This window comes from Lampetra planeri, chromosome 35 (genome assembly GCF_965212315.1).
Source record: "Lampetra planeri chromosome 35, kcLamPlan1.2.h2, whole genome shotgun sequence".
Classification (NCBI taxonomy): domain Eukaryota; kingdom Metazoa; phylum Chordata; class Hyperoartia; order Petromyzontiformes; family Petromyzontidae; genus Lampetra; species Lampetra planeri.
This window is the reverse complement of record NC_136141.1, coordinates 1,755,001-1,773,618: the sequence shown is the minus strand read 5'-3', so window position 1 is coordinate 1,773,618 and position 18,618 is coordinate 1,755,001. Positions and strand designations below refer to the sequence as shown.

General features: G+C 47.0%; 2 protein-coding genes across 2 annotated transcripts in view; one reads left to right on the top strand and one right to left on the bottom strand.

Annotated features, from left to right (window-relative positions):
- Positions 1-11,818, bottom strand: part of CAPN15 (calpain 15) — a 36,260-nt gene extending 24,442 nt beyond the window's left edge. Inside the window, exons 1-2 of the mRNA XM_078610788.1 lie at positions 11,507-11,818; positions 4,195-6,004 (exon numbers count right to left, since the gene is read on the bottom strand). Coding sequence (XP_078466914.1) covers positions 4,195-6,004; positions 11,507-11,751 — 2,055 coding nt within the window. The 5' untranslated portion in view covers positions 11,752-11,818. The remainder of the gene's footprint in view (positions 1-4,194; positions 6,005-11,506) is intronic.
- A 6,335-nt stretch (positions 11,819-18,153) lies between these two features.
- Positions 18,154-18,618, top strand: part of LOC144730197 (COP9 signalosome complex subunit 7b-like) — a 43,221-nt gene continuing 42,756 nt past the window's right edge. The window contains exon 1 of the mRNA XM_078610813.1: positions 18,154-18,177. The gene's annotated coding sequence lies outside the window, so the exon portion shown is untranslated. The remainder of the gene's footprint in view (positions 18,178-18,618) is intronic.

The window sequence follows — 18,618 nt, the reverse complement described above, 5'->3', positions numbered from 1 at the left end:
AGTGGACAGCAGAGCCACGCCAATCAACATCAAACTCCACCCACTGTTGTAAAGATATGTAACTACTGTACTGTAGAGGCAATCGTGTGGATTTTGGTTTAACCGGAGCACATATTTCTTCAGTTTAAGCATATGACTTGTAATAAACATTTCCAAGAATATCAATGTATAACTGTTTTTAGATTATTAATTTGGGCTTATGGGAAAATACATGATTTATTCATTTATGTCAAAATCTCAGGTGCGCGGTTAATCCGCAAATCAGATAAAAACGCAAGCGCATAATCAAAAGTCTACTGTATATCTCCATATATATAAAAGGCAAAGTTGTTATTATGTACGCCTGTTCAAAATGTTTAGCGTACTTCCCGACATGCAACAAACTGGAAATTTGCCATGTGGGTACTTTCCAGACTGTACACCATGCAAAAATTATAAAAATACACTTTTGTGGTTTTGGGGGGGGGGGGGGGGAGCTCAATAATGCAGTAATTTTTTTGCACGACAAGTAAGCTGTGACGTCACATCTGTCATGTGACCTGCGCACCGCGTGGCGACCCGAGTTCGATTCCCGCTCACGGCCACCACCAGTAACGATTATTTCAACCGCTCCTGGGCCTCCCCTAGGTCGACTCAGCCTCAAACGAGTAACTGGTGTGTAAACTTTACCACTGGGGGGACAAAGGCGGCCGGGCCTGGTGAATCCAAGTCCCGGGCGAAGCCGGGTAGTAAAACTAGTATATTTATAAACTAAACTATTTATTGTTTACCAGGTAAGGCCCACTGAGCATTATAGGTCTTGTTCAGAAGCGACCTGGCCACAAATGATAGCTCAACGAAGTGGCTTATCACGTGGAAATGTATAGCAGCCAAATACGAATTATGTTGATTCTAAATGCTGATACACTGAATATTTGGAAAACCAAACATTTGACTACATAATAAACCTTTTCTGAATATTGAGCAGATGCCAAAATACAAAATTGTATGCATCTAATGCCGCATCAATGTATCAATTATAAAATATTATTATGCATACATCAATCATGGTGCATGTACGAACGTATAATTTATGCAAAGTATATGTATACGATATGCTGGTATATTTAGGATAATGAAGAAAACCAAAATTGTACAAATTAGATGGTTACAATTTGAATCGAATTGCAAATCTCAATCAATTTTCAACCATGAATTGTGAAAAGGAATCAAATCGGCAGAGGATGTTGCATGCTAACATAATGAAGGAAAATAAAATAGTGCCAAGCAGGAGGGACGAAGGAGCCAGGTGGAGGTGCAGAGCGCGGCTGGAGCAGCGGCCGGGACGAGAGGAGTGCAGAATTCAAAAACCAAAGTGCACGTTCGTGAGCGTGTACAGTTTATGCTTGAGCGGTAGTGTTGCGGTTAACGCGCTGCGCTACGAAACCCGGCTACACGAGTTCGATTCCCGCTCACGGCCAACACCAGTGACGATTATCTGAACCGGTCCTGGGCCTCCCCTGGTGCGGTGCGTAAACATCGCCACTGGGGAGACAAAGGTGGAAAAAACGCGGTGCTGGCCACCCACCCCCTCCGTGTACCGTGCCGGCTTTCATAGGTGCTCGTTAACAGCACTTGCCCCAACAGTCTGTTAAGGCTATATGGGGGATTTTTGTCTTTGTTATATGCTTGAAAGCACATATGTTCATTTTTATCAAAAGGTTAGCTTCTCTCATAAGGCATGTTCATTAAACGCCTCTGTAATTACAATGGTGTACCAATGCAAGATTCGTACTGTTTTTTTTAATAAGCCTTAGCACATTATTATTTAGCATATTAGTTGTTCATTAAATTAAACGTTTTCTTTGGGCGACGTGGCATGCGGCAACCTTGGGATGACGCAGATCAGTCACAGCCCACGGAACAATTACATGATTGAGGTTAACTCCTCTCATCCTCAAATTAACGCATCTTCCATCCAGGTTCTCAACATCATCACAGACGACAGAGCCGTGCCTGTGTGTAATGCGAGGTCACTGTACGCGATGGCACTTGAGTGACGCAGAGTTTAGAGCCTCGGGCGGTCGGCGTAGGTAACACGACCCTTGGATCGTTAAGACACTCCAAGGACAACTTTTGTAATTCACTAAATTGCTGATCTATGCCCTCGTACCAAAAGTGTCACAGATAACAGCAGTTTCAATGAACTTCAGTACGAAAAACCCAATTTATCTTTGAAAAGATGACACGAACATCACAACTTAAATGAACAAATGTGTGTGTCATTGGCGATTGAACAACATTTCTCAGTGGAAGACTTATTGTATTTAATACTTTTGGAAAATGTTAAGATTCAGTCATTTGTTTGCCTAGATTCAACTTCTGCTTTAAAAGGAAAGCATTTTTGTTTAATAATAAGAATGTACAATCATCTGGTAGGTACAGGCCTCCCCACACTTTTTTTGTCATGAGGGATGTTTAACCATACTTCGCCAGTTTAGTCAGTGCCTATTAGTGAAATAAGGGTGGGAATTTACCAGCAGTGGTTCTGATATTTTCCCACTCGCGTCAACCATTTCTGGGAATTGAACTCAGTTTGCCAGGTTCATAGGGCAATGTACGAACCCCTATGCCACTGCTCCGCCCCATGCGTTTTGTTTACAGGCGTTCAATTATAAATTTAAAACCTTATGAGAATATTCTGAATGAGTATAAAATCATACTCTTTGAGTCTTTCGGTAAAGGCACGTAGACAGGAAAAAAAATCATAGCAACTGTAAAAACAACATGACGACTGAATCAAAAAAATGAATCAACATGAAGGAAATACAGCGAAAAGAGTAATGGACCAATACATGAACTGGAAATGAAAGCGACACCTGGGGAGACATGACTCGATTTGACACATCGCACGTCGCCTTACGGGCAGCCGATATGAACTGCGACACCATTAAAGGGGGAAATGAAAGAGCCACTGAGAAATGTTGTTCAATCGCCAATGACACACAGTGACCCAGAAAGTCCATAAACCAACGTGATGTTTCTTACCTAGTACTGAAAACCAAGAATATTTTCACCCCACCTCATTAAATCATGCTGGAGACGACAAAAAAAACCAGTGGTTCCCAAACCTTTCTGTGCCCCTGGACCACCGTCCACCCCTCAAAACCTTTTCACAGACTTCCACGCAAAAAAACACATGGGTGTTGTGAATAAAAAATAATATCCGCAACTGTGCCACGGATCACTTCCCACGGCGTTGTAAGTCACCAGTGGCCTGCGAACCACACGTCGGGAACTACTGCTTTACGCAACACACACACACACATTTATTATTTTATACATAAATATCTGTGCGGCGTATTGCAAATGCACCATGACAGGGCTGGCCGCGCCGAGTTTACGAGCACCCTAGGCATCAATGAAAAATCTGTGGGGGAAAATAGTGGGGAGGGGGTCACCTCGAAAATGCATTTTTGTGCAACCCTTTCAGCAAATATTTTCCCGCCCCAGGCAACTGCTTATGTCGCCCCACGCTTATGCTGCCACTGCATCCAGCAGCAGATAAGAGGTCTGGCTCCAATGTATTGAATAACTGAAAATGATAACTCACATTAATAAATAAATAACCGTGCTGTAGTATATAGCGGAAAAAAGTGGTTAGAATTGCACAGATCCATCATATTGGACACGGGTAATCATTACGACAATCATAAACTGGCTTTTTTACTTGGGAATAGTATATCAACCAATCTGGACTGTAAGACAGAAATAATCTTTTCACCTTTCATGATAGAATGGTGAAATGCTCATGAAACAGCAATGTGTTGGACTCGTGAGTTTTTCGTCCACGATGGGATGTGATGTATGTAGAACTTCTTTCGAACCATACGTAGCCAACAACGGTCATCAAAAATCTTAATTATTTCCCATCTGCAGTAATAGGTGGAGCCGTGGTGCAGTGGTTAGCACGCCCCCCCCCGAGTTTGATTCCCGGCCACAGCTAACATGAGCGGCGAGAGATATATTGTCCGATGATTTATATTGTTACTTACATTCTCAAAAGGACTCCAATTTACATTTTGTGTTACAATTATCAAGATCATTCAGAAATGTTGACCGAGGTTGAAAATTTCGTGAAAGTGACCGGTGTTAATGAGTTTCCCCCGTGTGGTTTATACGATGGTGAATAGCATCTGTTACGGGCGGTCTCACCTCTTTGGATGCTTGAACGATGTTTTCACGAAGCTCTTCTGCCATCTTCTCATCGCTGTTCCTCTGAGCATTTATGTTAATACTTTCTCTTCTCTGTAATTTGTGCATACTCTTCATCTGTGGTTTAAGCTTTGGGTTGCTGCATGCTTCACAAACCTTATCCTTGACATCGTTATGCAGTGTACAAACACTGCAAACCCAAACACCAGGGTTGCTCCTATCTGACTGACAGATTGCACAGCCAATATCAATGGCCTTGTTATGATAGGTGCACTGCTTGCAAGTCCAGCCAGTTTTTACAACAGATGGAGGTTGCTGACACCCTGGCAATTTGGATGCTTTACATGCGGCACACTCAAGATTCTTCAATGAATTCACCAATGTGCACTGTGAACAGGTCCACACGAGAAAATGTGGGCTTGAGGAAGAGGTGTGCTTATGCTTAATTAAATTGGCAGTCGAACCAATGGCTTCGCTACTCCTTGGCACGTCATTGGCTGCTACAAAATTTGGGCGATTCCTGTTTCCAGAGACTTTTCCACCGCTGGAATTGGATGCAGACACAAACAATTTTGGGGGCGGCTTTGAACCCTCGGGTGTGCACTGCTTGGCCAGTTCTTCCCTTCGAACTCCTTTTGGCTGCGGCTCGGGAAGGACATCAAACCTCCGGACAAGTGCGGGACGCTCCACCGGACTTTCAGACTCGAAACTCCTGCTCGTCGGCACAACCTCTCCTCCTTCTGCGGTGAGAGCAGGCATCGGAGATTCTCTCTCGGCTTCTCCAACGTTGCCCGCAGTCGGGACACTCTCTGGGTACGGGTAAGCATATGCCGAGCAGTTGCTGCAATCTCCATTTTGCGTCGACGCCTCGGGAAGTCCTGTCCTGCAGTTCACGCATTTTAACTGACCGAAATTGCTCGGCGATATGGAGGTGAAGAATGCCGCCAACTCGTCAGGCTTACACTTCACATCGCTATTGATGCAGCTCCTGGGTGCTGCATGAGATGGGCGATGGTGGGCATTGTGTGGACGCATCTCTTTGCGCATCTTGGGGAAATTAAGAGAGCTGGGAGACTGTGCACTGCTAAATTCCATCATCCGGTCTAAGGCCTCTGGCTCATCACCTGGGTCACTCACTTCAACATCGGTGTTTTGTACAAATCTATGCCCTGCATCTTGTCTAGAATGTGGGTTTATGACATTGGAAACTGCGACCTTGATTTCAGATACAGTGGGACTGATTATTGGTAGAGAAACTTTTTCAGGGGCGCCACAGGCATTACACGCTTTATCCGCTATATTGTTCTCTAGAGTGCAACACCTGCAGACCCACGTTGTTTTAGGAATCTCACTGACGACTGAAGGAAGACCGGTTCCCAAACTCGGCAGAACCGTGTTATTATTTTCAGGCAGTGCATCAGTCTGCATTCCACAGATACCATCGGCAGTGTCTCTTGACACGTCTGTCTTTTGTTCGGGAGGTTGGGCTTCTTTTTCCGATGTCCTAGCTACTTGTGCCAACTCACCGGCTGTAGAGAAAAGCGTCCTTGAATTCTGGCAGGCTTGGCAATGCGTTGCCGTATGCGCATTCTGCTGGCCACCACACGCTTGACAATTCAAGGTTTTTTCGACTGCGACCAAGGACCCGCTGTTCACAGAAAGCCCATTGCTCAGCCTCAGAATGTTCTCTAGATTGCACTCCATGCGAGGGCTCTCGCAAATGGAGCATCGGCTGAGCCCCTCTGGGTTGAGCAGAGTGCAGCGTTTGCATGACCACTGGCCGCTGCTGCCCATGTCTCCGTCATCCGCCCTGCAGCGAAAAGCAGAGGTCAACCAACAGCACCACCATCACATTTCATCTGAACAATGGCGTGATGGTGAAAACTGATGGACGATGAATTGAACTCATGAGCCTACTGATGCACATACAAATTATTTCGTTAAATGACACATAAACAGTCTCTCACAGGTTAAAACTATTTTAAATGAACCAAGTCCCCATGTTCTATGATGATGGCAATCATCCTTAATAATTTTATCTGAAAAACCTTTTTTCAACACAACTGGGATATTATAACTTCAAATAGGATGAATTTCCTTTTTCATTTTAAGCAAGACTTATCATCCTTTTAAGAATAATTGTCAATTCTAAATATATATTAAATATGCATGTAAAGCATACATTCACACAACGACAGAGACTAACCATAACCATGCAATCACACTTGCATACCAAATCTCTCAAATACGCAGTACATAATACACGTTGCTACACATGAAAAGCACATAATTATACATGAACTTGCAAACACACGGGCACGCATACATTAAACACGTTAATACACGCAGAACGACACATGCATACGCAACACAGCCTTGAAAATGCTATGAGTACGCGCCAAAATTAATGCCTGCCTTGAACAGATGCCAGAAATATGACCTCCACAAAAATATATGAATGCCCTGGCAGATAATGAAAGACACAACACGAGCATCTGTTACTATTTGAACGTGCAACTAATTTGTCCGATTCAAACCGATAAAGAAGTTAATTGTTGTAATATCGCAACATTTATAAAAAAAAAAATCTATTTTTTCTGAATGAATCAATAAGCAGGGCATGTTTATACTTTAGCGCTGGGTCTCCACACTTCAGTTCAATCAACATTCTAAATTTTGTCAGAAAGATGCACGGATGCCATGTACCACTGCATACGCCATGCGTGTGACGTCTTAAAACAACATCTTGAGACGCCTAAGGCTCTCCTCCTGGGCAAATAACGCATAAACAAGGGAGACTGGCAGCACATCTTCGGAGGGATATCCCCAATACTCTTCGATAAGTTGCTTTGGGTAGTTTCTTTGGTTTGGCTGTTACAGCGTTTGTCCTTCAGAATCAATCGTGAGAACCCTACATACACATGGGTGTGGTGTTCACCAACTTGCAGTGCCCCGTAGTTCTGAAATAAACCAATTCTGAAGGGAATTGTGTTCTTCGTTTTCTTAAACCAATTCTTATCCATAGTGTGGCGTTATGATCCAACTTTCTCATGTCTGAGCTTGAGCGCCGGCTTTCTGCTCTTTGTGTCTCGCGTTGATCGATTTTCGCACGCCACCACTTTTCCCTGACCTCTGATTAGCGCGGTCGGCTGCTCGACGGTGCAAAAGCAGTTCAACGTGCAGAATCAGAATCGTTATTTAGACTGAGGCAAAATCGCACGGCAGACTTTGCTATTGTGTCAAATTTGAATTTTTAAGTGGGAATTTACTACAAATCACAAGTAGAGGTCAAGAGCCTCCAATCTTATGTAAACCTACACATTCGACGCACATAACGTGTTGGCAAAAGAACATCAGAATATAAACACAAGAACATCAGAATATAAACACACAATTCCATGACTAAAAGATAAATCAGCTGTGCCAGTTGAGGTGGTTCGGGCCCCTGGCAAGGATGACCCCCCGGATAGACTCGCCCTGGTACCGGGGGGCACGTCCTCCTGGCGAAGTCCCCGGGGCCGGCCCACAGGACACGCTGGCAGGACTATGTCGCTCGGCTGGCCTGGGAACGCCTGGCAATTCCCCAGGAAGAGCTAGAGTCTTCGTATAGTAGTGTATAGTGTATAGAGTAGTGTATAGCACTTTAACATCATGCTAATCTCTCACATTATCATAACTACTTCTATGCTAAATTCCTCTGTTGATATGTAAACTCCTTTGTCAAGGCGCTCTTCTCCTCCCACCCAGCTTAAATACGCTGCCAAGCTTAGCGGTGCTCATTGGAGCGCTGTCTTTCCGACAGCTCTGTTTCTTCACCTGAGGACGGCTGCTTGTGTTGTGGCCGAAACGTCGTGAGAATGATTTGCCTTCGACGTGACTTTACCGAAAGAACCAAGAAGATAGTGTTTAACAGTTTAGTGCTAGAGTCTGTCGCCAGGGAAAGGGAGGCGTGGACCCCCCCTACTCAAAATGCTGCCGCCGACAAGCGGAATGAGAAACAAACGAATCATGCAAATCCATCTCAAGCTATTGCTTAGAATAACAGTGAATAACTGTTGCATTTACAGGAACACCGTGACATCCGTGGCATGAGAACTTAAGAGTTGTTTTGTACTGACAAGCATCTTATCTGCGAGTCTCAGGGATAGATAAAAAAATATATATATAAACATGAAGCGTAAACCAATTGGGAAATGAAAGAAGTGAAGAACATCACGGATGGGCATAACAATAGCACTAATGAAATTCACAAATTTCATATAAGTCGCAATTAAGTCTCGTGATGGGATTTGGATAGGTCAGGGGTCGGCAACCAAAATAACAAGAAGAGCCATTTCTTTCCAATTCGGTACAAAATTCAGAATTTCAAGAGCCGCAATGCATCTGAGTACATACTGTACATACGTACATATTGTCAAGAAGCAGCCCATAAAGAGCCGCATGCGGCTCCGGAGCCGTAGGTTGCCGACCCCTGGGATAGGTAGATAGAATGGATTTATTTCAGCAGAAACGGCCCAATAAACTGTTTGTCTATATTTCACAGACCTTCAATTTAAAAAGTATGCTATACAGTGCAAATCTTCAGTTACAATATAAAGGGACGTCAAACCCCCAGAGAAACCTTTCCAGTGAGTAGTACGCGTCAAACAATGAAAATAATGTACTCACAATTTACGTCGTAAACTTTCATTGATTTTTTACTCAAAAACCGGCAAACGTCGTAACGAAGACCCTGGAAAACTGTGAATTGTTTTTTTGTTCTTTACTCAGCAGAGCTGAAGTTACACCACTGTTCGCATATCTCTCTCTCTCTACATAACCACAAACAATACCATTGTTTTCCCCCAGGTCGCTGTCTAAATACCCGGACGACGGCGCTTTGTGCAATACCTTACAGCTGTCTACAGATGCAACACAATAGGCACGATAAAGAACCCCCCCCATGAGACGCGTGGATTTTGTTTATTTGTTACAAAAGCTGCATTGGTTACAACCACGTCAGATACTAGAACACATTTTCTGTTAAAAGGCTCTTTACACGTTCACTCAGGTGGCCCTTGAAAAATAGACTTCTGGTCTCAATGGATCTCTTAATAATTCACGGCCCTTTCTAAATCCACTGTTGGATAATGGCCTCCCCCACCCACCCCCATATCGCGATTTTTTAAAGATTTTTTGATATAAACTCCACCATTCGAGAGGCAAATCCCTCGTATGCGCGCGTACAAAATAATGTTTTTTATAGGTAAGATGATGATAACCACACACGATACCAGTAACACAAACACGCTGACGAATACACAAAGACCAGCAATGTACTTGACACGCATGCTCACGTGTTATACACACACACATTGACATCGCTATAATACAGATGGGGCATCAGTAATACACTTACACACTGGCAACACGGACGTCTCTGTATTAAACACACACACAGTATTCTTCTGTAATACACACACGCGTACTGGCAACCGAAATAACCACACACACACACAGTCAACATCGTTCTGCATGAAATACACAGATTATAGTGAGATCAGCATACACTTAGCAACGCCACCAACACATCAAACCTACATTTAACTTTAACACAAACTGATATCCAAAATGCGTTAACATACGTGCTCCCCGTATTAAAAGGTTCCACCAATAATATACCTAATTGACAATGACGCAGTACACAAATACCTCTAATACACAAATACCTCTAATACACAAACTTTAAAACCTCTCATAGACATGTGCACACATCTAATACGCGTACAGATACCACAGACAACATCTGTACAGTAATAGGTTTTTACCCTTTCAACTGGTACAAAAACTGACACCTTTATACAAGGGATCATAGTAATAGGTTTTTACCCTTTCAACTGGTACAAAAATTGACACCTTTATACAAGGGATCATGTTTGCAATAACCACAACACAAGCTGTCAAAATGCAAACAAAAAGAAACGACTCTGATAATGATAATGAAGTTGATTGGTCCACACCCGAGACGGCTTTTCTTAGAGCCTAGTCTCCACTGGTGTTGGACCAGATGACGCCAAAAGGCGTATAACTCGGGGTAAGAATTACACTATGAGACCTCCTTTACCAGTGGCAATATATAGTAATAGGTTTTTACCCTTTTGATTTGTACCAAAAACTGACACCTTTATACAAGGGATCATGTTTGCAATAACCACAACACAAGCAGTCAGTCGACCAAGCAACTTCAAGGACAGTGCATATCATTATCAGAGTTGTTTCTTTTTGTTTGCATTTTGACTGCTTGTGTTGTGGTTATTGCAAACATGATCCCTTGTATAAAGGTGTCAGTTTTTGTACCAGTTGAAAGGGTACAACCCTATTACTATATATTACCACTGGTAAAGGAGGTCTCATAGTGCAAACATCTGTACACACACTAATACACAACTGAGAACTAAGATGACTCATCCTGTATTACAATATTGGAGGTTATCTTCTAACATACAATACAGCCCGCATACAGTACACATTAGTATAATAAACATCACATGACCACGTGCAATACATTAGCATACTGTACACATCCAACACATGTATTTATATTAAACACTATAAGATATCTAATACAAATATATCTTCAAGGTCTACTTAGCCTGGACAACTGTGCAATAATAACGCTATGTAACACGGTTTTAGTTCCTGGGTACTAAGTGTTATTTGCTAATTGCTTATGCCTCAAGAGTATATAAAGTGGCTGTTGTTATTACCCACAAACTTCGCTCTTGTGCCCAGGACTTTACGTGAAGGAATTACACAAATGCACACATTGACAATTGTTACATTTCAAAATATCACCGTCCTGGTCACAAAAGCAAAGTTTGTGGGTAATAAAACAGCCACTTTATATACTCTTGAGGCATAAGCAATTAGTAAATAACACTTACTACCCAGTAACAAAACCCCGTGTTACATAGCGTTGTTATTATTATAACCATGCAGAGACCAGCTGCTGCTGCTTGCCCCTACAGAGTTCCACGTGTCAACAAGGCGCTCGTGCCAGGCTAGGTGCACCTCGAGTCCCCCCCCCCCTCTAACACAGGTAAAGGCCTCCCGTAAAGTACTCGCAGACTATTGGGTCAAGTGCCGACAGCGGCGATGTTTCACTCCGCACCGCGCCAGGTGCTAATTTGAGGCCGAGGCGACCTAGGGGGAGCCCAGTCGCGGCTCAGACCAGCGGCGCTCTAACCTCGACACCACAACAGCAGCCACCACCACGGCCCTCGTGTGCCAGGCTAGGTGCACCCACAAGTCACCCGCCACCCATCTCGCTCACCTCGCCTGACGAGGCCTCGCCGCCCGCCGCTTGCGCCGCACAGTGCCCGTGGACGACACGAAGAAGGCGGAGTCGCCCAACACGCGGTAATGCTGCTGCTGCGGCTGCTGCGTCTCGCTGCCCCGACTCCCCTCGCCGCTGGCGCGACCGCCGCCTGGGTCCGCGATCCCCGAGTTCGCCGCTGCCGCCACCGCCGCCGTCTCCGCTGCCGCCTCCTCCACGAGAGACGACGCCGAAGAGCCCATTGGAGGCGCCAGGCCACCCAGCAGCCCCCTACCGTGGTGCACGCCGCCGCCGCTGCCGCCTCCTACCACGTGACACCCAGCAAGGGGGGAGGGGGTGATAATGACCCCGCCCCACTCGCCCCCCCCGCCCCGTTCGCCCCGCCCTCCCCCCCGCCCTCCCCCCGCCCTCCCCCCGCCCCGTTCGCCCCCGCCCCGTTCGCCCCCCCCCCCGCCCCGTTCGCCCCCCCCCGCCCCGTTCTCCCCCCCCGCCCCGCTCGCCCCCCCGTTCGCCCCCCCCCCCGCCCCGTTCGAAACGTCGTGAGAATTGTTATATTTTTATTATGTTTTTGTTTCCCTTCTACGTGTCTTTACCGAAAGAACCAAGAAGATGAATCTCTGCAGTCACGAAAGCTTTAAATAAAAAAACAAGTTTGTATCTTAACAGGTACAGCCCACTGAGCTATTCGCTTATTTTTCAGAAGCGATCTGCCCACTAATGACAGCTCAACGAAGTGGCTTTTGTGTAAATGTAAAGTGCCACACATTGGAAAATTAAAAAAAGAAATGTTCCGGTCCATGTGCGGCGACGGTGACTCTGTCTCGCTAACGAACGCGTTGGGAGTCGGTTTGCTCTGACTGCGGTCACAGCCCAGAGTAGACCGTGGAACATCACGACTCGATGGCCGATTCACATACAGTCACACGGGAAGGATGTGTCGTTGTCTTCATCGCAGCGATACACTCCGCTAACTCTTGACGCATTCATTTGGCTCAACCACGTTAAAAGTTCAATTGTATCTTTTGCTCTGCACAAGTGTTCTTCATTGCAAGGCCCGCGAGCTACTGGTGGCCTTCAGTGCGGCCCCCGATAAAAAAAAAAACACAATGTGAAAACAACACATCGTGCTGCTGTCAACCCCCAATGGTTTCAAGTGTGTGGCGGCCCTCACGCTGATGATGTATCATGAGCGAAAGTGGGCCCCCCTCTGGAAATTGGTGAGGAACACCGCTCTACATCCACGTCCGCCAGAGGAAGAGGTCACGTCCTGTGACCAAGTGAATCAGGCCAAAGCGACTGTAGTTTATTTGTTTAAAGTTGATTTTATTTAATCAGGCGAGAGAACCTAAGAGACCAGAATCGTACCATTTGCAAGAGTGATCACACAGAATATTTTTTTTAAAATCAAAATATGTATTTATACTGGAGAAATCCGATGAGCTATGAAGCTCTTTTTCACAGATGTCAAGTCGGGGTGGGTAAGGACATTACAACAAACAGTACAAAAACACGATAGGAGTGAAAAGTACAAGAAAGGTAAATAAATCACCTAAACACAAACAAATACAACACTAAACCATCCCATCCTACCAGGCAAAGCCCACATCGGTATTAACTTATTTTTCAAAAGCGACCTGGCCACAAATGATAGCTCAACAAAGTGGCACATCATTTGGACATTTACAGCAGCAAAATAATATAAATTGTCTAAACGTATATTCTTGGGTTTTTCGGTAAAGTTACGTAAATAGGTTCAAAGAAAATAACAAAAAAATTACCAAAAACTACGTTTCGATCACAACACAAGTGGTCGTCTTTCCTGAAGTTATTTGTTATTTTTTTTTCTTTGAACCTATCTACGTGACTTTACCGAAAACCCCAAGAACATGAATTCCTGCAGTCACGAAAGCTTTTAGTTAATGTGTAATAAAAGACTTCGTCAGGCATATTTGCGGAATACACCACGCCGCCGTTGACCCTGGCCATTGACCGAGCAACCCAACGTTCCTACCAGCTCCCTCCGCAGGAACGTGTTGCTGCGATGAGGTCGATGGGTGACACACGCCAGTGTCTTGGAGCAATGTCAATGCCAAGGGTGACTGCAGTCACTGCAGTCACCCGGGGGACGAGCCACACGTTGACCTTAAGAGTCTTTGGCTGCAAGAAATTCCCACGTGGTAAGCCACTTCGTCGAGCGAGCATTCGTTAGGCAATTAGCTTCTGAAAGAGAAGCGAAATCGCTCAGTGGGCTTTAGCTGTGCTAATAATTGTTTTTGTTTTATTTGTGTTTTTATTTTTTGTAATTTCTAGAATTGAAGTTTTCGTGACTGCAAGGATCCATGCTCTGGTTTCTTTCGGTAAAGTCACGTAGGTAAAGAGAATAAAAATAAAATAAAATATAAAAATAAATTAATTAAATCACGACGTTTCGGGCGTCCGTCGTCAGCCGGGGACAACCACAGCAAGAAACATACTCTTAGTTCTTTCGGTAAAGTCACGTAGGTAAAAAATTAAATTAATAAAAATGAAATAAATTTTATTTTATTTTTATTAAAATTAAATTAAAATTAATTAAAATATTTTTTATCTTATTTGTATTAATTTTAATTTCATTTTTTACCTAACGTGACTTTACCGAAAGAAATAAGAGTATGAATCCTTGCAGTCACGAAAGCTTCAAATCTAGAACAGCAAGAAACAATTGCTGAGGAAGGGGGAGGAGCCAAGCGGAGTGTAGGGGCGGGGCGTGGGTCAGAGGAGGGTGGCAAGCATCACCCACGCCCCGCCCCCACACTCCCCTTGGCTCCTCCCCCTCCCTCAGAAATTGTGTATTGCTGTGGCTGTCCCTGCCTAATGACGGAAGCCCGAAACGTCGTGAATAAATTTATTTATTTATTTCTTTTATTTTTATTCTCTTTACCTACGTGACTTTACCGAAAGAACCAAGAGTAATTTTTGTAAGTTATTTACCTTTCTTATGCTTTACACTCCTATCGTATTTTTTTGTTTACTGTTTTAACGCTCTGACCCCGTGCCCCCTACTGGAACTCCTGTGACAAAAGAGCTTTTATAGCTCGTCGGGATCCATCCTCCAGTCATAAGGATTCGGAGCTGGGACTGGTGATGATGCCGTGACACGAGGAGGGGGTGCGCGTTGAGGTTTACAGCCCTTACCGTCTCGTTAACAGCAGAACAACATTTGTGCTCGCTGTCGATAAAGTTAGACAACTCTGGTCACTTTAACCCACACACACTCCCACACACACACACTCACACACTTCCACACACACACACTCCCACACACACGCGAGCAAAGTAGGTCTCGTTATATCGGGAGGACACGGTGACATGTGGGAGTGTGTGTGTGAGGGAGTGTGTGTGAGTGTGTGTGTGTGGGAGTGTGTGTGAATGTGCGGATGGCCACGTGGAATGTTCGAACGCTCACTGCGGAGGAGAGGCTGCCACTCCTCTGTCGGGAGCTGGACCGGTACCGCCTGGATCTCTGTGGCATTCAGGAGGTCCGGTGGACCGGTTCTGGCTCCTGCCACCATGAGGGGTGGACAGTCCTCTACTCGGGGCAGGAGACTGCCAAACAACAGGGTGTGGCTCTTCTTCTGAACAAAAGAATGAAGGGGGCGTGGGAGCGTGGCGGTGAGGTGTGGGAAGCTGTAAGCCCCAGGATACTTTGGGCTCGCCTTCCCATCAACCAGAGGCGAGGAGTGGTGGTCGTGGTTACTTATGCCCCCACCGAAGACGAACATCTGTGGAGGGATGCAGGCAAAGCCGATGAGTCGGACGCTTTCTATGACCTCCTGTCACAGGTGCTGGCTAAAGTGGCCACTCGGGACAGAGTCATCTTGTTGGGTGACTTCAATGCCCGAGTTGGTCATGATACTGGCACCTGGTCTGGAGTGATTGGAAGGCATGGGCCAGATCAGCTCAATAATAACGGTAGGAGGCTGCTAGATTTTTGTGCAGCCCATGGGCTTGTAATTACCAACACGCTCTTCCGGCATCGGCGCATCCACACAACATCATGGATGCATGCCGGGTCCAAGCAAGAACATCTGCTGGACTACGTAGTGACGGACCAGCGGATGCGAGCCCATGTCCTTGACACCAGGACCTACCGTGGAGCTGATCTGCCCTCTGACCATCGACTAGTCATTTGTAAGATGCGCCTGCCATTCTTCCACTCCGGTGGTGGGTGTACACCCAGGATCCCATTCCAACCAAAAGTGGCCTGGTCTAAGTTAGCTGATGAAAGTTGCAAGCGAGAATTTCATCATCGCTTGCAGCTGGGGTTGGCATCGTCCCCCACTCCACCTGATGTCGAGGGTAAATGGGCGAGGTTTAAGACTGTGACTCATGCAGCTGCAATGGCTGCTTTGGGTACGCGGTCCAGACCTCCCCGGGAACCCTGGCTGACGGAGGAGGTGTTCAGGTTAATTGAGAAAAAGCGACAGGCCCACTCTCATCGCCTACAGCATCCCACGTCAGAGAATGAGGAGGTTTACCGCAGTCTTCGCTCGGAGGTTCGGAGAGCCGTGAGGCGCTGTAAGGATGGGTGGTGGTCGCGGGTTGCTGAGGAGATGGAGTCTGCCTCAGTGGCCCGCGATCACAAATCACTATTTAACTCCATCAAAAAAGTAACCTGCAGCGCCACACCTATTACCATCATTAGAGGAAAAAACGGTGATCCAATCTCCGACCCCCAGGAACAGGTTTGCAGATTTGCTGAGCATTTCTGTGAGGTCCTGGGGGAGGGAAAATCTCTCAGCCAGGAAAACATCATGGCACAAAGTGGGGATAACCCTGCTGAGGCTGCGGTGCCTCAAATATTGGAAGAGGTCACCCCCTGTGAGTGGCTGGCTGAGGTACCGGCTGTTGAGGAAGTACTGAGGGCGATCCGGAGTCTGAGACCAGGGAAGGCACCGGGCAGAGATGATCTCCCAGGCGAAATGCTGAGGGAGGGTGGCGTTTGTGCACAGACTGCCCTATATGACATCATAACAACAGTCTGGACCACTGGACGGGTTCCGCAGGACTGGAGGGATGCCCTGGTGGTCCCCCTCTTTAAGAAGGGGGACCGTACCGACTGTGGCAACTGCAGGGGCATCTCACTCCTCAGTGTGCCGGGTAAGGTCCTGGCAAGGATTATTCAACATCGCCTTGCTAGGCATGCTGAGGAGAGGCTTGCGGAGCCCCAATGTGGTTTCAGGAAAGGGCGGTCCTGCACAGATGCCATATTTTCTGTCCGTCTGCTACAGCAGAGGTGTAGGGAATTCCAAAAAGACCTACATCTCTGCTTTATTGACTTGGTCAAGGCGTATGATACCATCAGTAGGACTGGGCTCTGGGTTGTTCTTCGTGCTTTCGGAGTCCCTGACCCTCTGCTCACGATCATTAAGGACCTTCATGATGGTGAGCGGGCCCGGGTAAAACTACGTGGCCGGGAGTCGGAGCCTTTCCCTGTACACCTTGGGGTGCGACAGGGATGTCCTCTGGCTCCCACATTATTTAACATCTATTTCGACTGCGTAGTTCGTGAAGCCTTCAATAGCTGTACCGGGGGAATTACCATTTGGTACAGATACAATGGGAGGCTGATCGACGCCCGGGTGCGATCAAGGGATGGCTCCCTATTGGTCAACCACGTTATGTATGCCGATGATTTGGTAATAGCTGCTCATTCAGAAGAGGAGTTGGAGACGCTGCTGCTGAGACTGGAGCGTGCCACTAAGAGGTGGGGCCTTACCATCAGCCCCACCAAAACTAAGCACCTGCCTGGGTATTTTGTACCATCGGGCACTCCGCCCCCACAACTCCCAATCGGTGATGGGGCAGTTGTGGAGAGAGTAGAGAGTTTCCCATACCTGGGCAGTGTGCTCATGACCGGCTCCAGTTTATCAGCAGAGGTCTCACTCCGAATCAGTCGAGCGGCAATATCTTTTCATCGGTTGCGTAACGCTGTGTGGAAGCTACCTGGTCTGTCGCTCCGCACGAAGCTTCAGGTCTTCTCGGCCACGGTCATTCCCTCCCTTCTCTATGCTTGCGAGACGTGGGCCCCCCTGGTGGGGCATCTTCGCCGGTTGGAAACATTTAGGCTGGCCTGCCTACGATCCATCCTGGGTTTGGCCAGGCTGGATTGTGTGGGGGGCTCGCGGGTCCTTGAAAGATCTGGGCAAAGTCCCATCGGTGAGCTCCTCCGGCGGGCAGGGCTGCGTTGGCTGGGTCATGTGGCCCGCATGCCCAGCCACCGCATGCCTAGACAGCTTTTGTTCGGCCGGATCGAGGGGGCTGGACGGGCGCGGCGCGGGCTGGAGAGGAGATGGAGTGGTGTGGTGCAGGAGGATGTGGAGCTGAGTGGACTTGCCGATGGCTGGTACCAGCGGTGTCGGGGTCGGCCTCAGTGGAGGAGGCTCGTGGGGGACGCTGCTGGGCAGTTGGAGGCGGTCGCCCTCCGACAGCAACGGAGGGCGGAGGAGCGACGCTCACAACAACGAGCGGAGCGCCGGGTGGCTAAAGCACAGCAAGTTGGCACAGTAGGGGGCACAGGTGGTGCATCAGCCAGTCATCTCGGTCATCTCGGTCAGTCGACCCGTGGCACCTGGGTCTGCCCCGTGACCTCCTGCCAGCGGGCGTTCGACACTTCACGTGGCCTCAAGGTGCACATGGCCTGGCACAAGCGTCGTGGTGACGTCACCGCCACTTAGTGGCGAATGGCGGTTGTTGTGAATGTGTGTGTGGGAGTGTGTGTGAGTGTGTGAGTGTGTGAATGTGTGTGTGGGAGTGTGTGTGTGTGTGGGAGTGTGTGTGTGGGAGTGTGTGTGTGTGGGAGTGTGTGTGAGTGTGTGTGTGGGAGTGTGAGTGTGTGAATGTGTGTGTGGGAGTGTGTGTGAGTGTGTGTGTGGGAGTGTGTGTGTGAGTGTGTGAATGTGTGTGTGGGAGTGTGTGTGAGTGTGTGTGTGGGAGTGTGTGTGTGGGAGTGTGTGTGTGGGAGTATGTGTGTGTGTGAGTGTGTGAATGTGTGTGTGGGAGTGTGTGTGAGTGTGTGTGTGTGGGAGTGTGTGTGAATGTGTGTGTGGGAGTGTGTGTGAGTGTGTGTG